The sequence below is a fragment of the Anopheles aquasalis genome, chromosome 2 (genome assembly GCF_943734665.1).
Source record: "Anopheles aquasalis chromosome 2, idAnoAquaMG_Q_19, whole genome shotgun sequence".
NCBI lineage: Eukaryota > Metazoa > Arthropoda > Insecta > Diptera > Culicidae > Anopheles > Anopheles aquasalis.
In genome coordinates this window covers 66,825,647-66,835,646 of record NC_064877.1, presented here as the reverse complement: position 1 = coordinate 66,835,646, position 10,000 = coordinate 66,825,647, and the positions used below count along the sequence as shown (strand labels likewise).

The window sequence follows — 10,000 nt, the reverse complement described above, 5'->3', positions numbered from 1 at the left end:
GTGCCTTCACGATTAACTTGTACTATTAATAGATTAATTTTCGCATTTTCGTTACTCATCTTTTTGCTATGATTTTTCACATTTTATAAAGCATATATCCTTTCGAATTTTCCCTCATATACTACTTTGCTAAAGTTAGTAGCCATTAGATCTTACTTGATAGGTTGCTTACTCACAGGCTGCTTGATAAAAAATGGTTGTACCTTGAATCTGAGAAGGAATATCAAACATTCAATTGGATAATTAATTATAAGAATCCTTTCTCATTAAAAGAAATGTAAGAAAATTATAAGAGCGCTTATCTGCTACACTATTTTCTGTTTCCTTGTACATACTTCTTGACTATAGATTTGATTTGTTAATAAAGAATCTTTAACAAACTCTAACAAGCTCCTTGATTGAGAGCCCTCAGTGTCAAAATAACATCCATGGCGGATCGATAATTCCAACCAAAATAAATGTTTAACTAGTTCAACCCCTTTTCGCTTTGCATTCACCGGTAGTATCCTCCAAAGGGCAGTTGAGGGAATATTCGAACAAACGCCAAAATCTCATCGATTGCCTGCAGTGATTGGTAGTGAAGTAACATTTTTGGACTCGAAACTATGACTCTGGCTGTAGCAAAGTGAATCAAAAGCCTTCAGCTACTCCATGCAGGCTGCTCAAATCTAGCTGCCGAACGATGCAGCACGAAAAGGTACAAAAGCAGGCGAAACTTTTCCAGCGCAAAAGCAACCTGGCCTGAAGAATGGCAAAGTTTTCCAACTGCTTCCGGCAGACGGCATTGCAGCTGCAACCGTCTGATGAACTGAGCAAGCTTTTGAGGTCCAAGTGCGGGCCACCACCGAGTTTCACGAATTAGCGCCAACTCTAGCAGCATCGAGTTCGATACATTCCCGTCAAATCCGGGTTCAAGTGATTGATTCGATTGACGAATCCTTTCTACCCGCCTCAGCCGACCGCCTCAGCAAAAGGCAGCGCTTACCGGGGCGTACAAGTAAAAATACTCGCTCTGAAAAGGGTAAAACTTCGTGGAACTTCGTTGTCTGCCGGGTTGTATGTGTTCTTCACGCACGGGTTCCTCCACGGGGCACCGAATGGCGATAGCCGCGGTTGAATGATTTCCACAGAAATGCGCGCTCAATGCAGGTGCTGGGCCAGCGGGACATGGGCCCGCGCCTTGCAATTGGCATGAATTGAAACGAAACGCAAAAGCAAAGTCTGCGGCCTCGTGCATAACGTCTCTGGAAGGGAATGCAAAGGCTGTTTGGGTGCCATTCGTCACCGAAAAACTTACCGATAGTAGTTGAGGACCTGGGCGAACACACCCGGGTGCCGGTCGAAGAAGTACTCGTTCAGCACCGGATCGTAGTTGCCGAGCGCTTCCGTCAACCGCGAGAGCCGCGTGGCCGGAATCTTCTTCAGGGTCGCCTTGTACGTCTCGTGCCGTATGCCACCGACGTTCAGGACGACCCGGTTCTCCGAGTCCATGTTATTCATAAGATTCATTTCCCGGCCCCCGCTTGCGACGGGGACTCACGGTTTGGTGCGCTCTGTTTGGTCTCTGTGTGTTCCGCAATGTTGCCTTTGAACCAGTCACAGCCACGCCAATCCGGCTGTTTCACTGGCGTGCCGTAAGTGTCCTCGGGGGACACGTTTTCTGCTCCTCTACTTTTCTTGTTTTCTTCTTCTTCTTCTTCTTCTTCTTTGTATGCGGAATCCTGGCCACCGGACAAAGCTCACCGTCGCAGGGCGTTGCTTGTTGCATTCATGCTTCGTACCGTCCGGGCTGTCAGTGTTGGCCGTTGGCCGTGAAGCGTAATCCGTGTTCTGGTTTTGATGGACCTCGCTTCTTTTCCCTCCCTCCTCGTCAGTGCGATTATCTTCGGCGTCAACCTAATTCCACCGGAGACCGGACATGTACACACCCGAATCCCGGTCTCGGTGGCTCGGTCGGTTGCTGTTGTGCCCAGTGTGTTACTATGCTGCTTGGGCTCTATGCTCGTATGCTCTCCTCACCCAGGTCAATCCCCTAGCGGGCGTCGACGGCGACGACGACGGCAACCGGTGCGTGTGGCGGACATCCAGTTCTTAGCAGCAATTAATCATCATCCACCCGCATCGAGGATGGTGCTGATGACGATGATGATGACGATGATGTGTGCCTCTGGGGGCAGGCTTTAGTGTCTCGGCCATACCTTCAACCGAACGGTGGTGCCGTTGCACCCGGCAAACCAGTCTAAGGAGCCACCGAAGCCCGCATAAACACCGTACGATCGAATAGAGCTGCTTTCATGATGATGATGCTGTTGCTGTTGGTGATGATTATGGCACACAGAGTCACTGTCGGGAAATTGGAGTGGCCCGCGATCGGTGGCCCGGTGCTCCCTTATCTCAGTCCCGTGTGCGAAAGCTTAAACTGTCGCCGGAGCTTATGCTACGCATCCGGTGATACCGCATGATGTCCAGCGATGTCGATCCGCCGGCCAGCTCACCATATCCGCGGGTGGAGCAGCAACTGAAATGAAAGTATCAAAAAGAGAGAGAGAATGAGTGAAAGAGTAAGAGAGACAGAGAGCAAGAGAGCAATAAATATGTTGCAGACAAATGTGTTGCGTCAGATTAAAGGGCCTCTGGTGGGTTCCCATTGGTCACATTCCGTAGGGGGTCCCGGTGTGGGATTAATGCTTTTTCGTCAATTGAATTACTGACCAGCCGGTGATGGTAGCGAGGATTCGAGGGACGAAGGGATGCCAGAGCAGGAATTAGCAGTGCGACCACGCAGCACTTGCCACCGCCAGTGACAGCAAACCGTCGGTGGTGGTGCTTGTCCGTAAATGACTCGTGCTCGTGCGGACGGTCAACATATGTTTTCGCGCTTCCAGGTGTCAGTCCAGTGCTGCCCGTTCCACCATTCCGGCTCTCATTAATTATACGGTGAATGGTGAGCTTCAATTAATTTCCAAGGCCTGCCGTTTACCGCAGCACAGAATGGCGTAGTGTGTCCGGTGACCGGTTCAATGGACCGCCAAAACGGGAGCGTGCGTGGCGTGAGCGCTTTGCGTAAACAAGAATCATAGTTTTAAATTGTGTTTACCGAAAAACCAAGCATTTTCTGATCCTTCCCCACCCTCTCCCCCTTCGGTGATTCTCGGGACTGTGGATGGGACTTAATTGGATTCAATAATTGAAAGTGCCCTAATGAGCGGCGTTCATTAAGTAAACATTAATCAATGTTGCGCAATGTTTTGAGCAAATGATCGGTACTGTGCATAAAAGCAAGATGGATTGAGCTGCAGCCAGTAACACCAAACAGTAGTCTGAGCGCAATTTACTTAGCTCACTATTGCTCAGTGAGAGTAAGTCTTTTTGTCTTGTGTTTGACTGGCGGTGAGAACTCGGTGACAGTACGGGGCACGACCACAGCAGCTCGGTGATGGTTCACTGGCACCATAATGGCGCTTATTGCGGTTGAGTAGTAACCGGCAGCTCACCGACACTGCTGCAACGTTGCCGTACCCGCTCTCTAGCGATGCGATTCGCATCATGAATGATTCATTTCGGTGCAAAGTCTTCCGACCTCGAAACTGTGACAAAATGTCCTTCTTCCCTACGAGAGAGGCTGAGAGATAGCTAGAGAGAGAGAGAGAGAGAGAGACTGAGAGTTGAAATACTGCAGTCATCAAGGAAGTGTTCGCAGGCCACCACCATCAAAGCTGCACTCCACTGCCCTCCGCGCAGCTGGCATAGAGATCCACATTAGTGTTTCATTCATCTTGCCAGTCTCACTGGCGACTGTTTCATTTCGCGTTGTAAAGTTTCTCCGTCTGTCGCCTCCTCGCGTTCTTGCTGCTTTGATTTTTTTCTTCTTCTCCCCCGAAGCACCCGAAGCAGCACAGCAGCAACCGCATGATGAAAGATGATTTGTGTGCGCCAAGTTGTGGTGCTGCAAAGTCTCTCGTACCACGCCGTAGGTGTGCGAAGGAGTGCTCGAAAGTGCTTCAGGACCCAGGACAGATGCCTTTGATCCTCGTCGGAATACACAACGCTGCTGCAGCTGCTGCGGCTTCTGCGTGGTTCGTGGAGCCATGTTTATGCTTCCAAGCGTTGTTGCGTTGAACATGTCATGCTCGAGGGAAATTGAAATCGCTTTCTCCTCTTATCGCTCACGGTGCGTGTGTCTGTGTGCGTACGTTGGACATTATGTCAACGTATCGCGTGAGTATCCTGCGCAAATCCCTATACGACATCTATTCGACCTCAATACGGACCAACTCTACCGACCCAGTCTACCGTACTCCGCGAAACGTTCCGTTCGTTGACTTCTCACACCTTCTGGCCTACAAGAGGACAGCCTACATCGATCGTCAGTCCCAGCGCCATAGGTGCTGCGTTGTTTTGCATAATTTTCTATTATCATTTCATTATGCGCATGTTTTGTTCCACTATCACACCACGACCGTTTCCGGTTTGTGTGACGGCACTGTGGTGGTGCCGATGCCGGTCGGATAGCCCTCCTCTATGCTATCTGCTATGAGCTGATCCTTGTCACTAGGCCACTACCACGGTAATGGCGTGCGCTACGCTTGAAAGCGAACCACCGACCGAGCAAACAAGCTCCAAATAGTGGTTCTCGGGCCGAGGGCGATACATTATGGCGATTGGATTCGATAAAAGCGAAGGAAAAGCTAATTTGCTGGCCCATGTCACCCTTCTTCTGTGGGGAGCGGTGCCCGGAATACCGGGGAGGCTAACTGCATTAGCTCCGGGGGCGTGTGCATCCGATAGAGAGGCCGCATGAGGGTGTTGGGCGTACCGACTATCGATAGCATCAAATCCATCCGGCACAGTCTGGCGTGGCGTGCAGTGGCGTTTACCGGCCGCATTGAACCGTCTCAAATGTTCTCCGGGTGATTATTGTTGCACGTCGAAACGCAGTAGCAGCAGCAGTTGATGAACCCCTCGGTGGACAGCGAGCACGATACGGTAATCATCATTAGGTTCGGTGCCAGTGGGCACCATCACGATGCGGTTTGTCGCAGTAGCTGGTGCGACATATGGTCGCATACGGCCAATTCAGGTGTCAATGCATTATTGAAATCGATCCCAGGAGCGGAGAGACTGAGTCTCGCCCGATGGCGATCAGCATCAATTCATTCCATGCTTCCAGCGATGGCTTTCGATTCCCACAATTTGTCAATCGAAATGCGAAATCATCCGGACGGTCCGGTAGCGATAACACCCTCAGCGATGCGTCGATCCGGCTTAACATTGTAAAGTATGATCCCCGGAACACACCGGATCCGGAGAACCCTCTATTTCATCTGCATGGCAGCGGAGGCGGGCGGAATGGTGCATAAATTTCACTTCGTGTAATCTGCCCCGCTCCAAACCGATTACTGATTTATGCTTGTAAAGGGATCGCCACCGTCGTCTCCGGATGCCGGCAAGGTGGACCAGACGGTGCCGGAGGAGGATTTGACTCGCTCCAACACTCCGGAGGGACACCAGTTATCGTATGGAGTGCCGCACCGATGCCACCGAAGCTGAACTGCTGAAGCTACCTGGTTCGCATCCCTTGCAAACGAACTAGAACGCGTAAATCGGATTCAACCGAACGATTTTTGGGTCAATCTACGGGATGGGCGAGGTGCGAGGTACTGCGGTGAGATCATTTCATTTTAGTTCGAAAGTAAATTTGGACATTTCGGATTCGATTTATTCGCTATCCGGGTTGGAGGGACCGTATGGCCATCCATCCTTGTGCAACGTGTTGCTGCATCGAGTCGGTTAAACCATGAAATATTGCCGGGAATGCGAGGTTCGCGAGGCACCCTCCGGGGCATTATGAGAAGCAGAGCAGCATTCGGTTGTAACCGGTTGGTAGCATCATCCATCACGACGCATTGATATTCTGGCCACGCTGGAAGTTCGAAGCTGATGCTGCGATGCTGACGCTGTGCTTTCAGCTGAGGTCTTTTGGTCAACTTTTTTGGGGCCAAAGCATCCGCTGCAGATGAGTTTGGATCGTTCCAAGAAACCAGGGGTGGTCAAAAGTCAGCCCGAGAATCCGTATAGAATTTGTTGAATAAGATAAAAGGGAACGAAGGATTGCTCCTGACCAAGGCCATGTCCAGGGGCACCGAGCACAGCACACAGCAAACGATCATCGATGCCCAGCACACCAGCTCGCTGCTCACTCGCTCGTAGTCAAATATTTACCGGAGAAACGAAACGATATCCGATTATTGCTGTGCCAGGCAAACAGCAGGGACCCCCCCACTGGTTTCGCATTTGAATCCGGTATTAATCCGCACGAGCGAGCACTGAGTGAGTGAACGAGTGGCGAAGCAAATTCCCATTCTCCCTTTCTTGGCTTGTTTGCCTACGAAGCCATCTGGTTCTGGAATTTCACATTTTTTCTAAGAAAATCTCACGAAAGATAGAAACCAACTAGGAACCGTCCTAAACCCCCCCAGGGAGGAACATTTGGGGATCGTCATCGGAGTCACGTCATCGTTGATTTGACAGTTGAAGGATGGCACAAGGAGCGGCGTCGGAGTGAGGATGACCCACCTCAAAAAAACGACAGAACACGCTAGATAAAGAGAGAAGAGGAGAACTAATCAAAATGCAAAAGACAACGCAAACGGCAAACAATCAAATCGGGAAACGTGAGCTAGTCAACTAGCCAACGCCAACAACACCGCCGTGGTTTGGTTTTCCGTCGTTCGTTCATCCGTTCGTGAGGGTCATCAATTTAGAATAACGAGCATCATACGGTGCGGCCACCGTGACAACATATTATATGCCTCTACCGCTAGCTCTCTGTCTTCCGCATTCATATTTTGCATCTTCTTCATTGCCCCAGTGGCCGAATTCTTTTGATTATCTCGTTGGCTTGATAAAAAATTAATCTTCGTCCATCGCGAGGCCATCTTTTTCGAAACAACGTGGTGTGGCTTGCGTTGCGACATGACAGGCGTGGTTCATAAATCATTAGAATTAAAATTTTATATGAGACACGAAGGATGGCAAATGAATGACCGGGCGCTGAGGAGTTCCGGAATGGGGTTCGCTTTTAGCCCATGTGAAAAAGTGTCGAGCTCATTGTTTTCTTAAATATTTCATTGCGTTCCATCCGACCGATGTCCTAGTTAGCCGTCCGGCCACGCTCCGCGTGTGTCATTTTTCATCCGCCTGTTCCGCTGCAGAATAGATTTCTCTTTTTAAAAAGGGACGCCTCGGTGGCTAGTTGTCTTGTAAGACACGAGCGGCCGGCGGTTTCCAGCAGAGCTTTCGTCCTCATCGTTAACCATCCGTTATCCTTTCCAGCTTGCCAGAGCTTCATTATCGTGGCTCTGCCTCCTCCTCCTCCGCTTTCTCATTGTTTGGCAGGGCAGGATTCCGGTCTGTTTCTTGTTTTTTTTCTCTTCTTTTTGTTCCCTTCTCCAGCGCCATTGTTTTGAGTTCTATTTCGGTGTGGAGCTTAACACAGGCCCAGAGGGCGCCAGACACTTGCGCGCACCCGCTGGTGATGAAATTTAAATGCTCCTCGCTCGTAGCCGGACAGGGAGCATGACGCTCTGTGCTTGTTAGTGCCAGACGACTGGACACGGGATCAAGCGATTGCCTTGCGTTACGTGATTTATGCTGCGCTGTCTTGCGAGGGAACTTAAAATGGAAAAAACAAAATCATCAGATTGTTCTTCATCTCCAGCAGCATCCATCGTGTAGTAAAGGAGTTAGAAGAGCTTGGCTTCCAGCTGGCGAGAGTCAGGAGCTTGCATCGGTGGCCGGTGGTTATTTATGTTGCATCAGGAAACAATGTAACCGAGGTGACTTCACCGCTAAAGTCGTCAGCCATCAATCTCTGCTGCTGCATGCAATGGCAATGAAGCTGAAATTGAAGCGTCATTCCAGCGGCAGGACGAGAGAGATCCAGGGGAAGCAGCGTTGATTTATGCAATACCGTTCTTCCCGTTCAAGTGATTTACTTCCATCATTTGCTGGCTAATGAAAAAGGGAAGCAAATTGGTTTGGCTGACGGCCACCCCGAAGGAGCGGCAGAGATTGCCGGACGATTTTACACAGCGTACACTGATTTTGCCAGGAACGGCAAAGGACGCCGGAGCCCTCGAAAAAGAAAATCGCTTAAGATCTTAAGAAATTACTTGAAAACCTTTCTCGACCTGGTGCGACCGGATGCGACCGATGGTGTAACATGCTTCGCAGCCAGCAACGTCGCTCTCTTCTCGAAATCTTTCATCAATCTTCGCGTGAAACAAGAACGGAGCGAAACGCAAGCTCCGGAACAGGCCCGTCCGTTCTGTTGTTCGCTAGGAAATGGTTTCCAGGAATTTTCCCAAGGATTTCCTTCAAGGCTGCATAAGTAGCAAGGTACCGCCAGGATGAGCCAGGTCGCCATGGGGCCCGTTCAAGGGGCTGCTACGCATAAGCAGCCACCGTGGTTCATCGTCGCGATAACACAATCGTCGGCGACACGCGGGTTTAGACGTGGGGCCGCTCGTTCGAGCCAATCAATCATGGGTACCGCTCCTATCGTGCCCGGAAATCGCGCCAGTAGTTTTTGGCGAGGAAATACCTGAACCGAAGAGCACCACCGAGTGTTTTCTTATCCGCTTCCGTGTTTCTTTTCTCCATTTTTCCCCCCTGAAGCTACGGGATGGAATGGAAACGGACGATCGTCGAGCCCACCTGTGCTTGATTGTTTCTCTCTCTCGTGAAGCGTTTCTCTGGAAGCGCAGCGCAGTGCGTAGCGTAAGACGCAGGCTAATCTCAAGGACAAGTAAGGGCCGTTGGATGTTGGCATTGCCAAGGAGAACCCGGAAATGTACTCCACAGCAACGTACTTCCGGGGTGATGAGCTGATTCGGTTAGGGAAAATGAGATTTTCATTGCAGACGCCCCAGAATCCACGGTCGCCTTACGCCAATCATCCTCAACGGAAGATGCCGCACCAGATTCGCGGTCAAATCTGTTCCTGACAGGCCAAGTAGCAGCAGAAGCCAACACGGTCTTACACGCGACGACGACGACGAGGATGACGCCTTGTCCGCAGTTTGACACGAGATTTCAATCACGACGCCAGGGGCTGTGCTGTGACGTGACTCACGTACCAATCCATTGGGCGCGTGCGACCACTTGTGTCGCCCCGAAAGGATTGACCATCCTGTAGCCGGCGAAGAGGAAGTAATTTATTGAGCTTCCACCCTCTAACAACGTCCCTTTCCTTGTCCAGACTACCATTTAGGAGTCGGTCTCTCTCTCTCTCTCTCTCTCTCTCTCTCTCTCTCTCTCTCTCTCTCTCTCTCTCTCTTGACTGTTGGTACGATTTTCCGGTGAAAAATTGCTTCCATCAGGGTACTAGAGAACCAACAAAGTGAGGTGGAAGGAAAGGGGGCTGGCACAATTGGAGCAAACAACAAATAATAAATGATACGCTATGGGACAGAGCTGCTGCCGTTTGCTAGCTACTAGCGCGTTGGTCAGGCGACTATTCGTGGACTCTTCGTCCACTCTGTATGTGTCTGGTGTGCGTGCGTTTGTGGTTTTCATCCCCCTTTCCGGGGACTGTACGAGTGCAATCACGTGGATGAATTGTTCACCACCAGCAGCACCATCCGGACCAAAATCAGTCGCTTGTTGTTGACGAAGTGGAAAAGACGAACTTCGATTACCTCTTTTACGGTGGACGGCGGTTAGTTGTTGGTTCAGTGGTGCTCCTCATCCCCTCCGTATCTCCCTTAAGGGTGATCCGACACACCCTTTTGGCCCTTCTCTCTCTCTCTCTCTCGCTCGCTCGCTCGCTCTCTCTCTCTCTGGCTACTCAAACAAAAACTCGCTCACTGGTCTCCCTTGCTCGCTCTGTCCCTGTTCCGTGCGGTGGTCTGCATGAACCCGATATTGCGAAGCGAGTAAATAATTGTTTTCGTCCACCACCAAGCTCACACGTACACGCCAGCACACGTACATGGTT

General features: G+C 50.6%; 1 protein-coding gene across 5 annotated transcripts in view; it reads right to left on the bottom strand.

The window, feature by feature from the left end:
• Positions 1 to 10,000, bottom strand: part of LOC126571117 (potassium voltage-gated channel protein Shaw-like) — a 64,649-nt gene that overhangs the window by 19,493 nt on the left and 35,156 nt on the right. For all 5 annotated transcript variants that reach the window (XR_007607862.1, XM_050229387.1, XM_050229388.1 and 2 more), the window contains exon 3: positions 1,298 to 2,518. Coding sequence is in view for 4 of the 5 variants with exons in the window: in XM_050229387.1 (XP_050085344.1) it covers positions 1,298 to 1,509 (212 nt within the window). In the remaining variant the exon portion in view is untranslated. The remainder of the gene's footprint in view (positions 1 to 1,297; positions 2,519 to 10,000) is intronic.